Consider the following 26907-nt stretch of genomic DNA (forward strand, 5'->3'; position numbering starts at 1 on the left):
TTGAAATGTATCCAAATATTTTGGAGGAACATGAATCTGACAGTAAAATGAGAAATTTGACATGAATTTACCGTCACTTCCAATAAATGATTTAGACTCGTGACTGTTCCAAAACCAAATTTTATTTAACAGGCAGCATAATGGAAAATAGTAACAGGTAATTGTACAAACAGTAATGCAATGATGTGTATTATCATTTTCTTGCACAACGCCATTTTATTTTATTTGTCTTATGCTGTAAAATGAAGAGAAGCACTTTTAATTTATTTGTACAGTTATTCGCCAAGGAGATAATACAAGCATTTATTTTATTTTTTTGCATTCGAGAAGTAGATGACTAATGAACAACCTGCATAGAAATTCTGTACATGGTGAGTTATAAGGCTAAATTTTGGCCATTTTTTTTTCTTCGGCAAAGTCATGGTGTGAGAATCCTTCGATTTTTTTTTTATTCCTTAACTTTTTTTTTTCATACGGCATAGCTTAGTTCCAACATTAGGTAAGTACTTTCACACTATAGAGAATATTTTACAACTTTTTAATTCTTCCTTTCTTTATGCGATGATCGGAGATCATTCGTCTAGATTTTGGGACAGCAAGAAATTCGCCGCAAGGTTCTCGTTCTTGTCACATGCAAAGTAGGCCTGCACTACCAGATACTCGGGGAAGCCCAATGCTTTTAACTGCGAAAATAGAACACAACACAATACATTACAAACAAACAAAAACAAAATCTAAATAACATGAGAAAACACATTAAATTCCAAATTTGAAGGTAAATGGAAACACTTCAAATACACAACTCTCATCAGACATTCAAAACATGTTTGGGGTGCTCATCCCACTAATTTGTTATTTAATTCCTCAGAGAAGACGTGCCAACTTTTGGAATCCAGAAATCTGAAGATTCTCCCGAGACCCACAGACCCCATCACAAAAGTTTTATGGGAAAACGTTTTTTAATCAATTAAGGAAAAGTGCCGCCTCCCTTCCAGGCAGGTCCTGCATTGTCCCTAAGCAGAATATAATTCAATGCCAGTCTTTCCACCATGCAGAATAGAGAAATTACATCTACATACCATACAAAAAACCAGGGTTGGCAAGGTTTTAGACAGTACAGTAAAAACCACAGTATTTACCGTGGTTTTTACTGTATTGTCCAAAATCTATTTACAACCATAAGTGAAAAATTTTACAGTTTAATGAAGTCACTTCTATAATCAAATAATAAACTTTATACTACATAAATTGTATTATATCATTAATTACATTAAATATAACAAAATTTTGAAATTCAAAACAGTATGTGTAAAGGGTTGTACGACTGATATCAGATTATCAAGCTATGCACTTAAAAACTGAACTGTCTTGAGATTAAATATGATTTATTGAAACATGAAAGATACAGGAATAGGATAAAAATTTCTCACATGAAAATTGCAAAAAAAAAGCAATAGATATGACTACAGAATGAAATTAAACTTATGTAATAATCAAACTCAGCTGCACCTCTTGACATTCGATAACACATAACTAATTTAGCTGCCCTATCTGCGCCAAGATGATTTCTAAGATTACAAAATTTGAAAATATTCTTTCAATTGATGCATAACTTGTGGGACACGAAAATAAAAAAACAATGTGTTAAGGACAGTCTTTTGATAAGCCGCCTTGTTCCAGTGTTTTTCTGACTGCTGTCCACCATGTGATAGGATTGCATATATAGCTTGAATTCATTCAGTGAAATATTAGCTTTTAGCCTCATAAGAGCAAAAATTTAAATGTAACAAAAATTTTGGGCCTTCAAGTCTTTTATCATTATATAGGCATAATCTGGGTTTTGTGAAATTGTGTTCTGTGGCCTCATTTTGTCGATATTTTCCTTTATTTAAAATTAGTTTATTCAATTCAAATTTGAAAATTTAAAACAGAAAGTTTGCTTAGAAATTAAAAAAAAAATCATTCAAAAAGTCAAAATAGAGGAATTTGCATTAAATAAACACTACACCATTGATATTTATTTCAATTATTGTTATTTCATAAAAAATAATATTCACGAGTTCCCCAATAATGCAATGATTATAACTCTGTGACTATGCATATTTGGTACCTTCAATATAATATATTTTCTAAAGAAAAGTGTTCGGACAGATTCAGCACGGTTTTGGACAAGCACTGTCTTTTATACAATACCTGGTTCATACATGGAAATATGATAAATGCTAATTAAACAAAGTTATGTCATTGCCAGTTTGCTTAAATACAATCACCAAGACTTTTTCTTATAGCTTCTCGATGGAAATGAGAGCGGCTGCCCTCTATCTGGAGAGCGAGAAGAAGGGTAAAAAATCTGGAGTCTTCTGCCTAAATCCGGAGAGTTAGCAGCTGGTCAGAGGAATGTTTATGAAGTGTGCACAAACTCCAATCTGGAGGCTTATCTGGCCGTCAAAGAATTTCACCCAGCATGCCATCGGGTTGAAATATGATGCAGGACTTAAGGTTAAATGAAAAGTGTACGAGGCAAAATTATGTAGGGTCATTTCAATGAGTTGGATCAATGATTGGTTACTGATTATGACTAGCGATACGTAAATTTCGCAAATAAGGAATCCCAATTCCCCAAAGAAAAGAATTACCAAATCATAAATTTTGCATTTATTTGCAAAAAAAAAAAAAAAATTTCAAATCAAATATTTAGCATTCATTTGCAAAGGCAAACTAAACTAACAATGATTTTTTTTGTTCAAATATTTACGCACATTAATTGTATTAAGTCGAAAGTTATAGAATTCAAGTGCTCAGCTAAATGACTACCTATTTCCGCTCCCAAAAGTGTAAATTAAGATTTCAAAGAAAAGTGGCAAAAATCAAATTTTTCACATTTATTTCATGCATAAGAAAACTATGTATCCTAATTATGGCAATGATTAATATTGATTACTAGCAAAAATACCTGACGCTGCCCAGGTTTCCTCCATATACTGGGAGTATTGGACAAGTAACAAACCATTGTAAAGGGATAACCATGTCTGGGAACTATGATAACCAAAATAAACATTCAAAACCGTCATTGCTGAGGCCCAAAACCCACTGTTGCCTAACAGTTTTTACCCATTTCGGGCATTTGATATGCGAAATTTGGCAAAGATAGGCCCACAATTAAATATTTATATAGAGAACACACACAGCAACATACAGAAAATAAATTTTATATATATATAGATTGACCACATAGGAAAGACTTCAGCACTAAACTAAATCAGTGATATCAATCATCAACATGGTTGAAGAACTTTTAACCTTAATGAGTGAAAGTATAAATAAAGGGTTTGTGAATTAAACACTGCCTGAATGTTTACACTGCCTTTTCTAAAATTTTAGGTAGTTTATTACAGTAGTCAGCCACAAAGCAAAATATTTTGCATTATTCTGCAATGAACCCTCAGCTGATTGGAAATGTTCTGCAGTAAAAATTCCCATGAGGAAACTTTGAGACTATCTCTCCGTTAAAAAGTCTCGCTACAGAGAGCAACAGGCCTACAATACAATTATTCAATCATTACACTTCACTCATAGTTAGAAAAATTGATGGCAGCACTACATATAACAAGCATTACACTGAGTGTGGTTTAGTATTAGTAAAAAAATTCCCACAATAGTGTTTTCTACATTTTTCTTAAAATTATTCTATATTGTTCTGCAGTAGCACTGATTGTTCTGTGACGTACATCACAGATTTATACATATTCTGCTTTGATAGTGGTCAGTGACATCAGTGTGAAAGTTGGTTCAATTGGTGCTTGTTTTTTTTTTTTTTAATTTATATATAGTCCTTGGAAAAAGCTATTTAGCTCTCATAATTTTTCCCTGGGCTAAAAACGCTTCTTTAAGCTAAAAAATTTGTGCACCTGTGATTTACAAGATACATGTGCAGTTAAAAAGTAACGATATATATAAAAGAATTTGGAATAATCAATAAGACAGCTAATTGCTTTATTTTCAGAAGAAAACCATAACTTGAAATTTCTTCAGTTAACATTCATTATAACCACCATGCACTATTGCAACCTTTCCATTATAAGGACTGGCACAATAAGCCCTAAATTTTTTCCTCTTCATACTGATATTTTTCATAACAACGTGCAAAGATCATCCAATTCAATATGATGTCACCATTTCGCATCATGAAAATCAAGGTCATGTATGTTGAATCAACTTTTGAAGGGACACAAGGATTTCTTCCTCCTAAATTTTAATCAACAATAGGGCTTGATAAATCCCAGGCACCAGATCGATTAGAAAGTTGACATCTCTGTGCCCAATTTTAAAAAAAAAAATGTATGATAACTGAACGAAAGTCTTGGGTGCCACAAAATTATCAGAAATTATGTCAGCATGTCTGCTATCATGGAAAGAGTGTCTTAAGTCCCATAAAAGGCAATGACCCCCACCAAGGAAAAAAAAATCTTGGCGCCATGACCTTTTGCTGGCACCTAAATGTTTTTCCAATTTGTCAAACTCTGCTCACTAACACTCAAAGAATTTAAAATTAACAGATAGCATAAGAGAGCTTTTTTTTTTCTTCAATATTTCAATTTTCTGAATTTTTTTTTTTAATTTTTGATTTTGGAGAAGGGAACATGCCCTCTTCTGTTTCACCTTTGGCAAAAATCAGAGTTTGGAGCCCACAATTACACAGTGCTAATCGGCTAAATACGATTTTCTAAGGGTTTTTCTACCTTTGAGTTGACTTTCCCCTCATGAAAAAAACTCTGTTCACACGACAACCACACAGACCTAATACACTATGCCCCAAAAGTTAATGGAATAATTTTTTCCATAATCTTTTCAGAAGTGATTCTTCAATCACTTGAAATGAAAATCAATCACAAGTGAATTTATAGATTCATTTATTAATAAATACAGTCAAGCCAAGCCCTGTTGTAGTGCCCCCCCCCCCCCATTTAGGGCACCATGTTTCAGTGAATAAATCTATATATAGGGATTAATTACACACGTTAATTTGTAACTTGATATAATGTCAAACTCGTTATAGCGCGATAAATCTGCAAGACAAATGGTGCCATTGCTTTGGGGTTAGACTGTATATAAATATGTCTTAGTTATATTTGTTTTAGATTTATTACATGTTTCAAATTCCATGTTATATTCTCAGTGTTAATGGGTTGTTTCTTTGCAAGCTGTCTATATTAGTAGACAATAAAAGTAAAAGAACCTAGTTATAAACTAGTAAACTAACATTTTTTCAATGAACCTTTGGATTGAACATGTTTTCAGAGAGTAATTATTGATTCACAGGGATACCCATGAATGATGGGGATAGAGGAATCACTAATTTTTGAGGGGCCCCACTTTCACTCAAAAAGGACTCAAATTTTACCAATAACTTAGGTCGCAGAGAAATTAGCGTACAGTGGCACCTCTGCAAAATACTCGTAAGCTGAAATTTAACAGTACTAGGCAATTATGTATGGCCTTCAAAGGGTTTACAACCAATCTAAGAGTTAAACTTATATGTGGCATGAATCGGAGGTTGCTGTGTACCAACCATGGAGCTCTATTTGAAATCCATATCGAATAATTAACCTCTTCAAATTCATATAACGATCACACAGTGAGAAAACTAACAGTTAAATCATTACGGGAGAAATACAATACAGCTAATATAACACATGAAATAGGAAAAATATTGTTTCATGTCTTACCCTCTCAATTGCCTCTTTGTCCTGAGGAGTAACATTTGTTGCAACATGAGCTAAACCACTTTCTAAAGGTGAACCTCCTTCCACAACAGCACCACTGCCACCACCGCCTTGAACAGAAGCACCTCCACCACCACTGCCAGGTGCAGACGGCTCATTGATCATACGAACAAAGGCCTCCTGATTCTGTGATATCAGCTGAAGTAGCTGTGGATTATTCTGACCGATCTGTGCCAACACTGGGTTCAGAAGCTGTGGGTTCTGCTGTATAACCTGCCGAATTTGTTGGAACTGTGGCTGTGATCTCAGGAAAGCTAGTGGCCCACCTTTCAACAAAAAATAAAGCCTTCAGCCAACTTGCATACACACAATAATGTTAATATCTACAGTGGCATCAGTTAAAAAATATGAAAATTCAAACGCCAAATTAAAAAAACATATCAAAGATAATAACTTCAGCAATCTGTAAAAGACATAATGTAATACAACTTGGAAGTCAACGAAAAATTCAACTGAAGCAAAAGACGAGAGGTAAATATTGAAATACATTTTAACATTAGAAATATTTAGAAAATAACACATGTAAGAAATTTCACCTTCACTTTCAGAAGCCTGACTGGATCCTTCAGAACCTGGTGCACTATCTTCTTGGAGTTCTTGTTCTGAAGGGAGAGATCCCTATGGTATGGGGGGAAAAAAATTAAATTCAACAAACATTCAAATGAATGCTTTACATGAAATCTAATTTTATTTTATACAAAAAAATATGTACTTTTTGAGTTGCTTATATGCATCACATTTGAACAAATTTTGGTATATGTATCAAGTATTAGTATATGTATTATTCCTGGAAATTTCGCTCAAAATCTGTGAAGGAATTTAACAAATCCTTGATGATTTTCACTATCCCTAATACCTTTTCCCCCTACTGGTGGCAGAATTTCGCCATTAATAACATTTAGATTCATATGAATAAAACATTAAGTCGAAGAGAGCATTTAAAAAAGAGAATATTTCATGTTACTAAAAAGGATTTTCCTTATTTAAAATTCAAGGAATGAATCAAAAAAAAAAAAAAAAAAAATACAAGCAAAACATTACTGGCAGGAGTACTTACAGTTAGTAAATATTCAACAGCTCTATCTGGATTATTGAAACTAGCACGCAGAGCACGTTCAACGTCTTCTCGTTCATATCCCATTTCCATTATTTGACTAACCATTTTCTGATAGTCTTCACCAAGGACAAGAGTGGACTCCGCTGCAGATATATCCAAACCCTCAACACTAACTGGTGCAGCACTGAAAATGGCCATAGATATAGACTGCATACATACAAATAATGCATATATATATACACACACACATCATCAGAGATTGAAAAATCCTAGGCAACAGGTCACCATGGGGACTACGAAATTAATATTGCGGCTATAAAGTTTTCTATGCACAGTTACTAAATTGGAATCTGAGAACAATACAAAATTTTATATTATAATTCATATCTGTGTATATCTATCAATACTGAAGGCAGTCACCATGTCCTGGACAAGTCTAAATCCAGTCTTTATTTTTTACCTGTTTTTTGCAGGGAAAATATTTAGCGCCTTGATATTTTTTAAATTTTTCAAGCTCTACATGTCAGTTCATATTTTTCTTCAAATGCAATGAAACATGCATGAAACAGAACCAGTATTGATGGAATGTCAGGAGACTGAAATATTCAGTTTTAGACAGAGTTCCATTTTATAAAGATGCAAATCAAAGAACTAATTATTGAACAGGCTATATTTTGATTTTGTTTTAAACAGATTTCTGTCTCTCACAGGTTTCACTGTATTTTATGATATTTCATAACAGTTCAGCGATGTTTTGCATGAATGGAAATAAAACAAAATAATAAAAATTCAATATAAGGATACCTTCTGTAATGATATAATCAACAATATTACTCTCTGGTCCTAATGCAGTTTTTATATAATTAATATATGTTCCATCTATAACTTATTTATAATGATACTCAAGGGTCCAGAAAAATGTATCATTATAAAGGAGTTTCACTGAGCTCATGAATTATACCAGGGCTTCACACATCAAAAATTTAGATGCAAGCAAAATTTCATAGGCAACAAGCATTCCCTCCCTCCTCTCCCTCACAAAACCGGTCCAAGATATATGAAATCAATAAGCTTTTTGGATGTAATGCCGAGAAGCACGGGAAAAAAAGTGTTGTTTCTCTCCATTGGGAATCAAACCCAGGACCTCTTGCATACTCGGCAAGCTCACTTACCATTATACCATATACTTTTCCCCTTAAAACATGCACATTAATGTGATTTTTGCTGAGTAGAGATAGCAAAAAAACAACTCAAAAATCACGGCATAATATCCAGAAAGCCTATTGATTTCATGTATCTCAGCCACGCAAAAAAAAAAAATCATTGATCTCTACCGGTCCAAGATAGTTCATTCATTGACTTTTCCAGGACTGAAGGACCTTTCCCCTTCAAAAATAAAGGGGAAATCATTTTTTTATGACTCGACACACAATGGAATTCAAAAATGACTTACTCCTGGAAAATCCAGGACTCTGCAGCTTTTCATAATCTAAAGGCCCTCTCAACGATCTCACAGCCCTCTAGTCATGAACTGCAAGCCTAGGTTCAGGACAGCATTTTATTGTTAATGGTGTGATTTGGATATTTATTTTCCCATATGAATGACCCAAAGTAACATTTCAGGTGCTTGATGTAATTATTCTTCAACCAATCATCTGGGTACAATGTACATGTCATAACCCTATGCTATGATGCTAAAGGTGACACATAGACTGGTTAAAAAAAAAAAAAAGGCTCATGCTGGGAATAAGCCAAGAAATGAGGCAAATATATATCTATACATTTGCCCCCCCTAAAATAATTACTATGAAAATTATCTAATCACTCACCTCGAAGATTCACTAGAAGGTTCAGTTACTTTTGGTTTATCATCAGCTGGTTTACTAGAGACAACTTCAGCTTTTGACTTTGCTTCAGGTTGTGCGGCACTATGTGGTAAGGACGAACTAGCAGCAGTAGCAGGAGCTATGGTGGCAGCAGGTTGAGGTGTCGATTCTGAAGAGCTACTTTCATTAGACACCTGCTGAGGCTGAAAGAAAAAAAAAAGACGTTCATCTCTTTCAGAACTATTTTCATTAGGATACAAATTGTTAAAACGTTTCTTCTAAGACTTGTGCAAATTTTAACCAAAGCATAGCATAAGAAACATTATCAGAAACACCATTAGCTCATCAGAAACATTAGAAAATATTTATATGTACATACATTTGATAGATTATACCTGAATGCAACCACTCTGGGGCAAAAAAAAAAAAAAAAAAAAAAAAAAATTTAGCTGTATGAATAAATTACAGTGGTTTGCGACAAATTTTTTTTTATCATCTCAATAGATACAAAAATATATTTGTATTGAGCCCTCCCCTACAGTGACGTTTAAGCCAAGGGTGCCACGGATACTCGAGTACCCACGGAAATTTACAGCATGGGTCTGAGCAACCTCAGAATCGATTCAGACATCAAAATTTCCTATATAAAACTAAAGAAAATCACTCACAGGTTTGAAATGCTTCTGATGCCCCTGCGCCCTTATAAAGAAATCAGATAAAACACAATCATTTACAATAAGTTTCCCAAGCTATTGTATTATAAGCTTCAAATATCAAACCAATGTTATTTTATTTTTCACATTATTGTCGACTGAGGAAAGACTGCTGAGAAAAATTGCTGCCAAAAGAGAATGTTAATCAAAATTTGTATTAAATTCAAACACACTGTATGAAAATTCCGTAATTGTGGGAGAATTAACAATACCAGAGGGAAGCATGTTGCATTCACAACTATAGTATGAAGAAAGAAGATGTATTTGAAGCAGTCAGTAGAAGCAAAAATGGATTTAACTTCCTGGAGATGGTCAAGTCTATTGGAGAAATAGGATGGCTTAGCTAGAATTCCAAAGTATCGAAGTTTAGATGGCCATGGAGAATCTTATAAAGAATGGTTGATCGAGAAATAAGTCGGAAAGTAACAAGATGTAGATGAAGTTAAAAAATGGAAACAAAAGAAGACCAGCAGTCGTGGGGGAAGCAGGTGGATTTATTTTGGATTGATCAAGTTTTTCAATATTACTGAAAGTGCTAGTCTATAGGTCCTGTTCTACCAAAAATAAATTATAATGAAAGGTAAAATTTGTGATATTGGATATACAGTAGATGCAACTTATTGGAATAAGGGATGTCATCCTTTAGGTATTGTTATCATTTTTGCAACGTATGGGAACAGACCTATATCATAACATAGGGAAATTTTTTTTTTTTATAGCTATCAAGACATCAGTTTATGTTATCAATTATTCCCCCCCCCCCGGTTTTTTTACACATTTTGTTTAAGCTAAGGCTGAACTAAATTTGTTTTCCCCCTGTATATAAGTTATCTTTATCAACTTGAAAGGCCATGTAATAGATCAGAAGGTACATCCATCCCCCCCCCCCCTATGAAAAACATTTCCATTCAGTGTCCTAAGTGGGCTATAGTAATTTCATGGCCCAATGGAAATGAGAAATCATTTATGGCTAGGCAAAAAAAAGTTTATTAATTTGTGGACCAGAAAAAAATAAATACATTTGATAATCTGTGGACTGATAAATAAGAAATAATTTGTGGATCAGCAGAAAATAAATTTGGAAAATAATCCACAGACTGGCAAAAAATATAAAATTGATTTGCAGACCAGCAAAAGATAAATAATGTCTAGACCCGCTGACAGCAAAACAAACAATAAATTTAGAGACAGTATTTTAATTTGCAAATCTACCATTATGTGGCGGCTACATAGATTAGACATTTTTTTTTTTTTTTTTTTTTTGCTGACTGTTCGAAAGTTCTCACAGTCAACAGAGTAGCAGTTGAACAGCACTGCCTCAGGACACACACACAGATGGAATCTGAAAATTAAACATTCACCTACAAAATATTTTCACATGTCTACCTTTCCCCTGCTCTCCCAGAAATACAAGTGCTCAAAAAATATAAAAAAATCCAAAATCCTTCTTCCCCAGTCCCCTATTCATCAGTTATCAGAGATTCTAAGGTCTTCAACATTTTTGAGTCATGAGCAGTCTATGCCTATCATTAAAAGAAAAACAACTGGCAACTCTGCAACATCCTCAAATCAAATCAGGTATAACATGATAAATAATAATCAGCTGATAATCACTGATAAATAATCAAAATATTTGGCTGATCTCTTTTGGCTGTCTACATGTTTATAGGATCGGATAATGGAATAAATGCTTATGAAACCTTACCTTTGTAACCATGATGACCACAAACTTTTTCTCATCGATATCATATTCGCTTATTTTGTTCTCATCATTGAGGATTTTACCTGAAACAAATGGGAGAAAATTGATTAATCATTATAATAAAAACTTGAAATCAAATGTTTTAAAAAAGAATCCAACAAATTTACATGCAAGACTTAACAAATCAAAAAATGTATGGAATAAGCACCAGTCAAAATTTTTGAAAATACCCCCACCCCGAAAAAATGGTTCAATATACAAAGAAGACATACTTCTTTGAGTTGTCTACAGTCCTGTCTACCTATATTACAATGTCTACCATGTCACGTTCTGTACCCTGCAACGCCTTGTTTTCTTGTACCTTTTAATATTTTATCTTGCACAGAAATTATCGGTCGAGCACTTTAGCATTTGTATTCATTTTGTATGATCATTTCACTAAACATTTACGGTGTTTGTGAAATTTTCCGTTATAGGGTACAATTTTCCTTTCTGTTTTTGCATTAGGTTCCATTTAATCCAGGTTTTATATGTATTTTGACATTGAAATCACGGACCATGATTTTTTTCCCCCCGTTGAAGACAGGTTTCCTCTTAATACCGGTTCCATTAAAGACAGGTTTTAGTGTAGCTATAATCCTTTACTAACTGCAGTAAATTATGATTGCATGACTATAAAATTAACTAATTTTTTTATAAATCAGTTTCTTCCTTTTCTTTCTGCATTCAGTTTGGAAGAGACCCATTTCTTCCAGGCGGTTTTTTCCAAAACTTCCTTACCCTGGCAGCACATGCCTGATGAATTTCGTAGATGTGTCAAAGCACTCTTTCAAATTCTGCAGTACTCAAATGAATTTTCTCATCTTTTGCATTCAGTCTTTATAAGCTGAAAAATCAATTACAGCATACAACTGCCAAAAAACTTTTGTTTTTCAGTGTTGCGCTGCAGTGAGGAAATTGAGGATTTTGATATTTTATATTGTAAATTATAATTATTGTTTGTAATAATTTGTGTTTTCTAATGATCTTTAAATTAAGACAAAATTTTCTTTTTGCAATAGTACAAAAGAGATCAGTGTCATTTAATAAATGAATAATGTTTCACTGTTTTTGATTTAAAGTAGTCAAAAATAATTTTGTCAATTAGATTAAAATTAGATAAATGAATATCAAAACTTCCAATGAAATTCCTCCAGGTAATGAAAAAGATTCAGCTAGATATAGAACCTTGATCAAAAGACTGACATAATTTTTACATTATAAGTGTAAATGATGAATACGAAAGAAAGACTAGTTTCCTCTGCTAGGAAGAAGCAGAGTTAGTTTGTTGCACTAGTTTCTTCCAAGTGGAAAAAACTGCTTTGGAAGAAACTGTTTAACTCTGCAAAAGACTCATGCAGTTACTAATTTATATACATAATTAAGTTATTGAAATTAAATTTACTTAATGTTATAAAAAATATACATTTGCTATATCTAAAATATAAATTCTAGCTTATATGATTAAATTATTGAAAAACTAGTTTCTTTCGCTCGGAAGAAACCTATTTCTTCTGGCCGGTTTTTCCGCTTCGGAGAAAACTTCCAACCCTGACACAAACGCTTCAAGAGTTTTATGATCAATTGGCGAAAGGATCATGCAAAATGTTAAAGTGTTCAAATTTTTTCTGCAATCTCTGCTTGCCAGTACAAGTTCTACATCATCCACCCTTAGATAGCAAAAACCGTTTTCGTACTTGATGCTGTCTGTGGTTTTGATAAGCCATATGTAGTGGAGCAGTTGCTTTTTGAAACTAGTGAAATTTCTCGGTAAAGCAGGCTATTCTAAGGGAGAAATCAGTACAAGGGCTGGGTTTCCAGATGTTATGCAAGGCACAAAATTGTATGCAAGCTGCTTTCATGGTCCCAGTGCTGGAATTAGAGGAAGGAAAAGGGAACAACTGTCTGGGCGGTAAATTTTAGATGGGGAAAAAGAAAATCCTCAAATTTGATCATAGAGGCAGCAAAATCACGTTGCCCGCCACAAAAAGTGATCCTGGTGGCCAGAACTACATAATCATAGACAAAGTACAAATTGAACCTGATGCGACAGATATTGACATCCTCATTGAAAAGTTTACAGAAAGTCAAAAAGGACATAAATGTCACATTTTTAGAAGAAAAGTGTAGGATCAAGTTTTATACATTTGCTGTCAAAACCTAAACATTTAATAATTCCAGAGTTTATTTTCAAATTTTATCTATTTTTGAATTATTTTCACCTATTTTTTAAATTATTTTATTTGAATTACATAATTTTACACATTATTAGGTGTCTGTCCCGACTTTTTTGTAGGCTCCTGTTTTTGTGAAAATATTCCTTATTTTTGAAAAAAAAAAATCATTAATTTTGTGAAAAAGTAATCTAATTAATCTATCACAAAAGAAAAATTCTAAATTTATGGTTTCATTAATTTTTATTTTGTGAAGGGTCTGGGAAACGAACAAAACTTTGGCTGGACAGACCCCTGATTATGCCAACTGAACCTCTATTAAGCAGAAACTTGTATTCAATGAAAAAAAATTTGGTCCCCTGCGATTCTGTTCAAGACAGGTTTCAACTATAAACACTTAAGAATACTTATTTTTATCCAACAAGATTTTCAACAACCAGCAAGCAGCGATTAAACATCAATCATTGTGGTGTTTTATGTAAGCATGGATGTGTTGCATGACTCGTGCTATTATACTACAACTTAATCGTACATGCACCTTATACACACACATTCCTCTACAGAGTTCCTAACGAATCCATATGTGGCGGAATGAGTGTTCTGGATGTATGTGCCTTGCATTCACAAAAGTAAAACAAGATTTTGTAGACCTGGCACTGGACAAATAAGAAGCAAGAATAAAAGGTTACCAAAGACATTACCCAAGCTCTTCAAGAAAAATATTAATCATTACAATGTGCAGTAAAACTAAATATCCACAGAAATTAACAGAATTTTATAAGAACCTGCGTATATAAGCTTCTGACAGCTCGCTGGAAATTCCTTGCCCTTCTGAGCCTCAATCAATTCTTTGAATGTCCTAACCTGCAAAATAAGATTGGAAGAATTAGTTTAAAAAAAAAAACATTTACAGTAACAAAAAAGGAAATTTGAAAAAAAAAAATGCATTTCAAAACATCAAATTCATAAATCGAGACCTGCAACATCCAAATTAAAGCAAATTTACTTAAAAGTCCAGCAAACGTATCTCTGAACACTTGAAATTTTTCACGGGCATAATAAGAATCAAAATAAAAAACACATAAGGTAACAATATTACCCATATTTTACAAAACATAGCCATATTTTTCATTATCATTTGGTATCAGACCATTCTAAAGAAATGCCTAGTTTTTTCAACGCTGCTTCCACGAACTGATCGTTACTGGATATTTTCACTATGTTAAATGGGGTTTTTTTTCTTTCTCGAAGAAATCATTATAATTAACTGAGATTTGTAGAAGCCCTCAATTTCCCACAAATCGACAATTTTTCGCAGTAAATTAATATTGCCTACACCTGGCGATGTCCTGTATTTTTTTGGTATATAAATCCTGTTTTTTTTAAATTCCACTATGAAATATGGCCAGCATAATACGTAGGGAAAATATGGTATCTGAGTCATCTACCTGCCAATTTAAGATTACATATGTATATAAAAAATGTTTTCAATGTGAACGTGCAGCCATATTTGTTTAAGTTTATACATTTCAACAGCTTTGACCACCTTCATACACCTTATGCACTCAATGTATATTATTATGTAACAAACGTAAAATCATCACATCAATCAACTTCATAATGTTGTATTGTGAAGTAATCTGTGGTGGAAAATACATTTACAAATAAATAAATAGGGATAGTCTATGCTCGTTATAATGACCCCACATTCCATGTCCGGAAAAAAGTCCCCAATGTTTCCATACGACCATATCCCAAATTTTTCCTTTCAATACAATGACCACTAGTTGTCCAGGATGATCAGGGCCATTATAACAATACACAATTCGTTTTTAATTCTTTTACAGTCGATTCTTTCCCCCTTCAAAATTTACTCTGGAATGCATTGGATGACTAATGAATTGAATTTATTTTTCGGGTTTCCGCCTCTGACAAGATCTTTCATTTTATTCCTTACCCTTCACAAATCCAAAACATACATGTACTCCCTATCTGGGCCATTGAATGATACTAGACATAAATAAATGTGGGAAGTACTGATTTGTTTTATGCTTGGCAAAAACCTACTTTTGCCAGGATGTCATTTACTCTAGTTTTTTCCAGCTAAGACGAGAAATCTCTACTCAAAAAATTATGTTATACATTATTAAACCAGATTTTGAGTTAAAAACTTGTCATTTGCATAACAAATAGAAAAATTAAATACATAACAATGCCTTGCATGCGTAGATGGAGAAAAAGAATCAATTTTTTCCCGGAGTTTCTACCACGGTTTTTTTCCCCACCTATGACAAAAACTTGCTAATCCTGATCAGCATATCTATCAATATTGAAGGCAGTCATTATGCCCTGGAAAAGTAGAACAAAACATTATTTTTGTGTAAAAAATGTTTATCACCTAAGACCTTCTTGCAATTTGTCACGCAAGCCCAGCTTTAGGCATATTTGACTAGCTGTTACATACTTCTCTTGCACGGATATGGTAATCTGAAAATTCTCCCTTAGGACCCCCTTTAAAAGTTCAATTTTGAAAAATCCCTTCTTAGTGTGTATGTCTACATTATCAAATAAAGCTCAAGATAAAATTTCAGAGATGCCGCTGAACTCTAATTTATCTGGGTCCCAGGTTATTGGCAAAGTCTGGGTCCTTTCTGAGTGAAAGTGGGTCCCCTCTCGAAAAAAAATACGTCCCAAATCATTCACTGGTATCTGTGTGCATTTTTTTCTAGCATGGCCCAGGTCTTTGATCACTTGCTCATATCTCTTGGCTGAGACAGAGCAGTAGGCAACGTTCTGGCTAAGAGGAAGAGGTACCTCTGAGAATCAAAGTTGAAGCTTATAACTAGGTCCTTTTACTTTCGCCATCTACTAGTCGAAAAAGCTTGCAAAGAAGCCCATTAACACTTATAAATTTAACACATGGTAATAAATCAAAAACAAATATACAGCCGATCCCGCTTATATAGTTCCCATTCAGAATGTTTTCCCACTTAGTTTTCTCAACGTAGAGAGAGATAGATAGATGGCTTTTTTCTCAGCCCAAGATATCAAGGAAACATTTATTTTCTGGATATTATGCTGAGGTGAACTCTGAAAGAGACAAGATGACTTTTCTTTCCAAGTTCACCTCAGCATAATATCCAGAAAATAAATGTTTCCTTGATTCAAGGTAGAATTTGCAGATTTATTTCTTTTTTCAATGATCTTGGAAAAATTTTAATAATTTGAATGTGTTCTAAAATCCTTTACAATTTTTCAAAGAAATATGCATTTACAATCTTTTAGGAACGAGGCAAATTTATGCCATATAGACACTGTCACTGAATGCCGGCACATAGCCGCAAAAGTATCATAGTTTCTGGTATGTAATCAGAGGGGAAAAACCCGGGGGATAAAAACTCCGGAATTTCAAAATTCACTATGTGCCCCCCCCCTCATTCAGGGATGCAACCAGATACTCATCTTATTCTTCAATAACCCGCATGTATATTAATACAATACATAAAAATGCTTCATTCGTACTTCAAAATAGTTAAACAACCTTTTCAAGGTCATGCGATCATGATAGGTGGGAGAGGTGCTTTTCTCTACTACTGTGTGAACCAAATTTTCATGAGTCCTTTTCCAAAATTCTAGGTATTTAGCACACTATAGCACAATGTACAGACAGAGATGGCACTGCACTCTAATTTACTTGGCAAAAACTCTGGGTCCTTTTTGAGTGAAAGTGGATCCGTCTAGAAAAAAATTATTTTGAAAAAAGTAGGCCCATGGGCGGGGGGGGGGGGGGGCAATAATTCACTGGTATCTCACAAATTTTTTCCAGCATGCCTCAGGTCTTTGATCAAATGCTTCTATCTCTTTGTTGAGACAGTGGCAGGCCATGCTCTAGGTAAGAAAGGGAAGCATCTCTGAGTGAATCAAATAATTCATTTCTAAAAACATGTTTTACCCAAAGGTTCATTAGCTTTCATTGTCTACCAGTACGAAAAGCTTGCAAAGAAGCCCATTAACACGGAGAATTTAACATATAGAATTTAGTGCATGTAATTAATCTGAAATAAATGTACAGTTGATTCCCCCCTTATAACGTTCCCATTTAGAATGTTTTTCCACTTTGTATGACTTATTCCCGTGGTCCCAACTCTAAGTAGTTCTCATTTCCTGTTTAAAATATTTTCCTCCTTACGTTTTTCTGATGGTTTTTTGAAAAACGTTATAAGCACTGTAATTAAAAGTTGAAGGTGCACATTTATATACTTACTAATAAATCAATCTATAAATTCCCTTCTGTTAAATTTTTAATTTCGTTAAAAAAATCTTTAGCTTTTTCAATAATATATTCTGATTAAATTTAAAGTAAATGAGATTCTCTCTAAGACGCTTATCTTCTGATTCCCTATTTATATGAATCCTTGCGAAGCAATTTCCTGGTGGAATGATTTTATTTTCCCTCCCTGATGGCCAGGGTTGTTTGGTTTAAACCATGTTGATTTTAGCCAAGTGGTTTTTTCTTTTTTCAAAAAATCCCACAAAAGTTGCCTAAGTATAATTTTTTGCACTGAAAAATATCACATTGGTTCATTACTAGCCAAAATGTTTAATCCTTAAGGCCCGTTTACACGACGCAAGCGCTTTAGTTGGTAACTTAATTTTTAGTTGCCAAGTACGATACGATGTATGCAGACGATAAGGGCCGTTTACACGGCTTTAGTTGACAAGTGCGCAAGTGCAGAAGTGATTTAGTTGGTAAGTCAGATAAGAACGGTTCTATTTTTTCCGGTTAAGTAGACGTATGCGCATGCGCCAGTGGGCGTGACCTGCCGCGCTGGAGGGGTCATTTTGCTCTCTCACGGAGGGGTTTATTTTGATCTCAAGCGTGAACCTGTTCATACTCCGTCGTCTCCTGAAGTTTCGCTAGAATTCCGCGGAAATATTGGATGGTGAGGTGGCCAGAGGACACAACCTTCAAGTTTGTTGAAAAATATATTCGCCATGAATGTTTGTTGAACTATAGAAATGAAAATTACCTTAACAAACAAGCTAAAAATTATTCGATGTTGGAAAAAGCTATAGAATATTCTGTCGACGTGATGTCAGGAGTGGAAAAAAATTGAAGATTATATTTCAAAAATATATATCGGGTGGGGAGGATTTATACATTAAAAACTGGAGGGGGGGGGGGGTTTCGAATATTTCTCTCGTCCAGAACGAATTTGCTGCCATCTGTTGTAAAAATACATGATCAAATATTTAATATAAAGATGTCATCTATAGATTAAATTAAAAAAATAATAATGATTTCGAAAATTTGGAATTAATTTTTGTTCAATGAATTTTTATTATTTAATTTTTAACCCTTAAAATTTCCTACGAATGCCAAGAATCTTCTCCTGTATTTTCGGCTTACATAATTCATAATTTATCTCTTCTTCAACTTCGATTAAAATATCATATAATCGATATTTACAACTTGGACGAGAAATAGAGAAATCTTATATTTCTTCTCGATGACTTACATAAGTTTATAATATGTTGTGTATTCTTTTTTCCCCTGTGGCGTCATCTCTCGTCCCCCTTACGTGGGTGCAGAGGCGAAAAAAGGGGACAAGCGAACTGTTTCCATTGCGTGACCTACTTCTTGCTCAGTGTGTTGCTCTCGCGCAAGTGATATAGTTTCTCCTTTTTTATTGAATAAATTTATTTAAGTGAATAAATTTATATTCTTTAAAAAAAATATCATATAATGTGGCTGTGATCACAGTATTCTTAAGTTCTACCTGATCATCTTCATCCATCGTTACGAAAGGTATGAGCTTTAAAAAAAGCACCTCTCTGAATGCCAGATAAATAAAAAATTATTACTATTATACTCCCGCACGTTGCGTCTCTCTCTCTCCGTGGATTTGAGTAGACTGAAGCGCGCATGCGCTAACTGCGCTCGCCTCCGTAAAAATTATCCAATGAGCATCTACTTGCCACTTATACGTGTGGACACTTTCAAGAAGAATCGGTAAGTTAAAATTAAGTTGCCCACTAAAGCGCTTGCTTCGTGTAAACGGGCCTTTACATTTTCTATTCTTGGGATATATTTTGTTGATATATCTTTAAATGGTGAAAGATGGTGTATATGTTTTTTTTCTTCCCAAAAAAAAAAAAATCTCATAAAAGTGACCTGAATATAAATTTTCTTTCATATTAAGTATCTTAGTTGCTGAAAATTATATACAGTATCAAAATTTTGTCATTCTCACTAACTGCATTTTCTAACTTTGCACTACATTCTGATGCTCCATCTTGAGCAAATTCATGAATGAGGGTTGCATCACACATGTGGTGGTGGTGTATTATCTTACAGGCTTTTTTCCCTTCATAAAGAAGCAACAGTAGTGACTTCACTGTCATGCTAAGGGCAGGTGGTCTTTATAATCCAAAAGACACCAGCTGCTCCTAAGGATAAGGACCAGTATAGTTTTACTACAACTTACATTACCTCACAGAAATTTTCATTTTATTTCCATAGGAAGCAGCATATCTCATACTGTGTACCGCCAACAGGATTAATATTAAAGTATTATTTTTTTACATATTTTCAACATTACTCCTAATTAATCAGGTTCTACTGTACAGTAGTAAAAGCTCGAAATTGGCCAATTCGTGAAGTGGCTGGTGATCCCTGTCCAAATAATGTCCGATTAGAAATTCCTTGGAATATAGACTGGGTCACAGTTTGGTTAAAATTTACAGTAGTAAGCGATTTATGAGAAATAATCAGCTATATACAGAGCGATTATAATTAAAGTTTGGATTCCAAAACACGAATAAGAACTTCTGGTCGGAATGGCGTGAAAATTTGCACGAAGAAATGTAATGGTATAATCTATTTTACGCAACCATATCATTTTGGCCCTTCAACAGCATCAGTTTGTGAATAGCAGGTCTGGACAAATCCCAGATGGCAAGGTGACTAGAAAATCGGTTTTGGCACCTAAAATTTTATAAGCATCATTGCTAAAATGAAGTGTAAGTACGAGACAATTTTTTTTTGATTCTGTAATACTGTGTCTTCCAACATGAGAATCGGTCATAAAGTCCCAGAAAAAAAACAAAAAACACATTACACAGGATTGTTTTTCTTAGTATAAAAACATACTTTGTTCTTAACAAATTTGACTGGTGCGTAGATTTTTTTTCAATTTGTCCAGCCCTGGTGGATAGCACAACTTTTATCAAGATGCACATTGCAACACCAGTGAGGCAGCTGCGAAGAACCATTTTGAACATGATACGACACCCAGCTGCCATGTTCACCTGAATATAATGTGAATATGCTACTATGTATAACCCTTGCAACTTTTGGCTTTGGGGATATCCCAAAATGTCATGTGCAGTGGTCAGATTGCAAACTTCAGTGAACTGAAAGTACATCCACACATCATAGCCATATAATACTCTGATCTGTAGTTGAACAAGCATTTTTATGCTTTCACCTCACAGCCAGAACACGGTGAACACATATTTAACATTTCTTGTGAAAGTTGTAGTTGCTTGTTTAAATGACTTCATTTTTGTGATGTTTCCATGAATTATGAAATCATGCCATGTAAATTGCATTATCATTTCGCCTTTGACTGGCTATAATATCCATTGTGCAAGCAAATTTCCCATGTGCTGGATGAGTACAGCACCATCTATTTTACATTTTTAAGTATCCCCCCCCCCCTTAACTTAGAACCTAAAAACTTAGAAAATTGCATTTTCTGTCGATTACCACTGCGCAATCGCAGGCTCCAAACCGGGATTTTCTGGGAAGAGGGCACAGGTGCATGCCATACCCTTCCCCAAGATAAAAATTAAAAATAATTTTGTAGAAAATTAAAATATTGGGGAAGAAACACATTCTTATACTATATCTGTGGTGTTTGGTCAGAACATGATATCACCAAAAAATATATTTTTGATCTAAAAGTAAGTCTAGCTAATTATTACTAATTAGAAGTGAGATAAATGCACAAATACGTGCGTATGGCTAAACAACATTCTGATGTATATTTTCATTTGTATTTGTGTATATGCTTTATTTTTGGTTCTTAAATGACAATGGAAATGCTTATATCTCAAAAATGTGATTTTGGAGTTATGTTTTGACCAAACACCACCGATATGTTAATTTAAAATTCTGTTTGAGCGTTAGTGACCCATAATTTCTGTGAAAGAAATCCTTGTGCCCCTCTAAAAGCCAATGTTGCATACACACACATGATTTTCGCGATGCGAAATAGCGACTACCGCATAGCATAGCAGCTAGATGACAAAACTGAGTATTCAAAGTAGAGGTTTTTCTTTTTTTCCCCTGAACGATCTCTCAGAAAATGTTTTACAATTTGAACACACAGATGTCCAATCCTTTAAGATTTTTCAAAAAATGTGCATTCGCAATCTTATAGGAAAAAGGTGAATTTACACCGTATAGATGGTGTCTTTGAATGCTGGTAGATAGCGCCGAAAGTACCGTAACTTCCAATATGTAACCGGGCGGGGAAAACCCACGGGGTGGGAATAGAAACTACGAAATCTGAAAATTCTGTACACAGTCCCTTATTCAGGGAAGCAACTAGATGATATCCATCATTGTATTCTTCAACAACCCATGCATCATATCAATACAGTACACAAAGTAGTAAAACAACTTTTTTAAGGTTGCGCAATCATGATAGATGGTAAAAAGAAGGGGGGAATCTCTTCTTTCAACAAGAAAAGAATGTGTCTCGCAGGATGCGTGGACCAATTTTTATGCATCTTTTTCCAGGAAAAGTCGCCGTGGCGAGACTGACTACAGATGCTGAAAAAAAAACCCGCATAGAAAACATAACAAAAACAGAAATCAACAATATTACAAATAATAGCACAAATAAATATTCTCAGTATGCAGGGCCATCTTAAGAGCATCATGGGCCCGTGGGCCTAGTGATTTCTCTGAGGCCCTACTGGGTTAGTTGTAGATAATTTCAATCAGATCTCATTTTTGTGGGGTTTCCTCTTTTCTTGAGGCACAGATGGGCCCCATGTGTTAAGACGGCACTATCAGTATGAAAAAAATAAAAAACAGACTCTCTTCGAAACAATAAATCAATACGGCATAAGTTTCTCTGGGTATGCAGACTCTTGGGGATTCCCTCTTAAATAAACTACAGTCCTTCTAGTTGTAAAAATAAATATTCTCCATAAAAAAAAATAAAACCCTGACTCTCTTTGAAAAATAAACCGATCCGGGCACAAGTCACTGGGTATTCAGACTTTATGGTAAACTAAAATAACGATATTTCTTTACAATACTGAACATTGAAGGGCAGAAGTTACAAAAAATAAGAATAAATATATCGGAAAAATACAACCTGATGAAAACATATGCCTGCCCTGGCGACTTACAGCGCCCTTAGCAATCTGGATTATACTGCTTTGGCAGTGTAGATTATACTGCATCTGTACCGTTACTCGGGCCTGTGGGGCCTGATGAAGACCCCCCCCCCACACCCCAGCTCAAGGATCCAGACTCTTCCATCATAGTCAAAAACCTCCTGCGAACTGAAATCACATTTTTGACAAAATGGGAACAGTAAATTCCGAATATACAGTATACCATAGCTTGGTGACTAATTTATCGCCAAGCCCAATTTGCTAGGTTTACCACTGGGATGATAGTTGAAAACTTGCAGATAAAAAAAAGATATACATATATACAGAGGAAGGTTTAACGATACCCATGCGCCCTGGAACCTGTTTTCAGAAAGGTCCAGAAAAAACCACCCAACTACACTTTTTTTTCAATTTAAGGGACCCAATATTTTCGTTTGCGCCCAGGGCCTCAGCCAACCTTAATCTACTTCTGTATATATATATATATATTGGGAATTGACCGAAGTTTCCTCCAGTGATACAAATTTGGTGCTTATGAATTTCAAGTTCTAAAGAGAAAGCATAGAAATTTATGATCAGGTACTTTCTGCTATAATAAGGACCCCCCCCCCCAGAATATCACTTTACCCAAGGACCCCATGGTGTTGATAAAACAGCCCCTTTCCCCCCCCCCCTCTGCAGGTCGAATCTTCGGCTGGCGGAAGGGGGGGGGCGGTTCAGTCGTAAATAAGTGGGGGTGGCTTTTATTGATAGAGCCCCATCAGTGTAGTCAATCACAATGGAAAGTGCACAATCAACCCCTTGTGATAATCTGCGATTATCTTTCGTACCCCCCCCCCCCCAACTTCAAAAACAGCACGGAACGACGTACGAGTGGGGAGAGGGCGTGGGAACAACAACAGCAACGAATAAAAAAAATTTATCGTTAAAAACAACAATCAAACCAATAATTGATTTCAGGTTGATATTCTCTGATAATTGATAAAAAAAAAAATCTCGAATTCTTTTTTTTTTTTTCAGATCCACCGGAGGATAATCGCAAGAATTAATCGAAGCGATGTTCGAATCGAGACGCGGTAAATATGCAGATGTAACACTCGGCATAATCGCGGCAATAAATAACACGCAAAGTACTATGGGGAAAAACTGATTAAGCCTACTCACCGACTCAGAGCCGTCTACTTCTATTTTGAATGTTTGCTGCTTGAGAGTTTTCAAAGTTATTATCATCTTCTCGGATTAGAACGCGACGACGCCACAGCAGCTACGACAGACGAGTAGGAAATTAGGAAAAAAGCAGACGAGAGAGAGGCAAATGATTAAATAATAATTAGAGGAAGGAGAAGGAAGAGCTTATTTGAAATAAAGAGCGGCGAATCGCTCCGTCTTCACAAAACAACCACGAAAATCGAAATCCAATGCCACTGATGAAACATGCGTTGAAGAGAAGCTCCAAGACCGCGTTGCCATATCATTCACAGAATGCCATTTCGTAAACGATATTCGAATTCCGCTAACTCATCATCTCATCTACGGATTTGGGGCGACTATTCTGCTTGGGAAGTCGGTAGAAACCGCGATGCTGAAGAAAGCCTTTGCAACTTTTTTTGAAAATCGGAAGGAAACCACTTCGTGAAAAAAATATGAAATTTTACTGGGGTTTCAGTAATTTCTCTGATTGATACTAATTAAACGGTTAAACTTTTCACCTTTGAAAAGCGCTGTATAAATAATGAACGTTGTTCTGTTTTGGTTAGAAAATTATTGCGTTATTTTTTTGGTATGGTAGTGCCATCTGTAGTGAATATTTATCAAAATTAGTAATAAGAGGTGGATCGGTGCCACAATGAGATTCTTTATCCGACCAACATGACTACAATATATGTTTAAAAAAAAAAGCCATGTCGTGGCAGTTTCTAAAAAATTTTCCTTCAAAACTGCAACATATACAATATGACTGCAACATAACCACGCAACTAGTTTGTGATTTCGATACCAGAGAACAGCAATAACAGAGATATAATGTAATCTTTCGTTTCGATAAACCTCTGATTCTTTAACGGCCGTATTCACCAACACAGTTTCAACTGCAATCGCAGGTGGAAGGATTGAAGATCGAGACGGATTGGTTAAATTAAGGATTTTAACCAATCCGTGTCGATCGCTGATCGTTTCACCTGCGATCGCAGTTGAAACTGTGTTGGTGAATACGGCCGTTAAGGTTCTTCATTTTTGACGTTTCTCTATTTGCCCAAAAAATTGAACTCATCATCCGGCTCAGTTCGTGTGCTTTGCCTAAGGCTCCTTTCACATGGAGCGGATGCGGACGTGGGTCCGCATACCCTCTCACACGAGCACTTTAGTTTGAAATTCGTGCATAAAAACTATTTTTTCGAAATTTTTGTAATTATTTTTCTCCTTCACCCCTCATTCAGTGCCCATAGGCAGCCTAGAGGCATTCTGTGGTGGTTTAATCTAGAACCCCATAGAATATGTGTATAAATATGCCTTCATTCCGATCCTCACAAGTAATCGATGGGAGAAAATGTCTTAAAATATTTTCAAAAGATTTTGAAAAAAAAATCTGTCTTTTCGGAATAATATGAAAGAAAAACTCCAAAAACATCCAATGTTCGAAAAATCCAATCCAAAACATTCGATGTTCCAAAAAAAAAAAGATTCAGGAGACATCAAAGAATTTGCAAGTATAACAAAAGGGGAAGAGGTGGGGACTTTCAAAATGTCTGTGCTTAGAAATATACACATCCCAATTCTGTCTTAGGCCGGGATTACACTATAGAAGTTTGATAAAAGTTCGTTTATAAAACTTGAAAAATGCAACCAATAGGTGGATCAGTTACGTTCGCTCGAGTGTAACAGATGTGTTTATTGGTTAAATTTTTCAAGTTTTATAAAAGAAATTTTAATCAAAGTTTTATAGGGTAATACCAGCCTTAGGCCGGAATTACACAATAAAAGTTTTGTAAAAGCTCTTTGATAAAACATGAAAAATTCAACCCATAAGATCACCGGTTGCATTTGCTTGAATGCAACCGATGCGCCTATTGGTTGAGTTTTTAAACTTTTTTATAAGATCTTCTATAAAACTTTATAGTGTGATCCCGGCCTTAAGCCCAGATTGAACTATAAAAATTATATAATAATTCTTTTAAAAATGCAACGAATAAGCTAATCGGTTGCATTTGCTCGAATGCAATCGATAAATTTATTGGTTGCTTTTTTCAAGTTTTATAAAATAACTTTCATAAACCTTTTATAGTGAAATCCGATCCGTAGATTAGTCACCTCTGAAATATAAAATTTCATTTTTTTCAGTTTATAGACTGAATATCGAGTAAAATATACTTGTAGGTATCAGGGGAACCACCAAAAATATTCAAGTGCTTAGGGCCTTCAAACGTCTTAATCCGGCCCTGAGTGAACAATAACTGAGTGATAACATTGTTTAATAAAAGTATATTTTTTTAAATTTAAAAAAATTAAAAGATTAAAAATTTAAAAAAAATTAAAAATTAAAAAAAAATAATAAATATTTAAAATAATTTCAAATATTTATATTTTTTAAATAATTTCAAATATTTAAAAAGAAAAAAAAAGTTTTTAAATTAAATTTGAAAGTTATTAAAGTATGTAGTCAATTAAATATTCATAATGAATTACAGAACGGCTTATAATTTTGGTCCCGTTAGTAGTGACCGTTGTTGGCAGGTTTTGTTGTATAAAATTGTAAAGTATGGACAAAAGGCAGTTAAAGTTGCTATATCTCAATCTCACAAGGAAACAAAGGGATAGACGTATGTGGGTACATCATATTGATGAACAGGGACCTTCATATGGTGTTTTTAAGGGTATTTATGGCAAAATAATTAAAAAAATCCCTGTAAAATCAACTTTAAAAAGTAGCCAAAGATGCGGACGAATTCGCTCTGCATCCGCATCGTGTGAATAGCCCCGAATAAACCTATTGTCAAAACTTCTATGTGCGGATGCGGAGCCCGCACTTGGGTTTTGACACATGCGGACGACGTCCGGACCCGCATGAACATTTCCTAAGTGCGGAGATATTTCGGCTCGTCTGAAAGACGCAATATATTCCAATTGTTAAAACTTCTTCCGGACCCGCGTCCGCTCCGTGTGAAAGGCCTCTAAAGAACTAAACTGAATGAAAATGTTTT

The 26907-nt window shown here is 34.6% G+C and overlaps 1 protein-coding gene across 1 annotated transcript; it reads right to left on the reverse strand.

Moving 5' to 3' along the window:
* Positions 1 to 100: 100 nt before the first annotated feature.
* Rad23 (UV excision repair protein Rad23) lies at positions 101 to 24288 on the reverse strand. The gene is made up of 8 exons (XM_089237635.1): positions 23876 to 24288; positions 14080 to 14158; positions 11085 to 11164; positions 8670 to 8869; positions 6841 to 7024; positions 6320 to 6401; positions 5727 to 6049; positions 101 to 683 (listed from the first exon to the last, which is right to left on the reverse strand). The coding sequence occupies exons 1-8, from the start codon at positions 23939 to 23941 to the stop codon at positions 573 to 575; spliced, it is 1125 nt and encodes a 374-aa protein (XP_089093761.1). The 5' UTR covers positions 23942 to 24288; the 3' UTR covers positions 101 to 572.
* Positions 24289 to 26907: the final 2619 nt, after the last annotated feature.

The sequence above is a fragment of the Pholcus phalangioides genome, unplaced genomic scaffold, assembly GCF_987345545.1.
Source record: "Pholcus phalangioides strain wild (caught in Gottingen) unplaced genomic scaffold, Ppha-v1.0 ptg000010l_1, whole genome shotgun sequence".
In the NCBI taxonomy this organism is placed as follows: Eukaryota; Metazoa; Arthropoda; class Arachnida; order Araneae; family Pholcidae; genus Pholcus; species Pholcus phalangioides.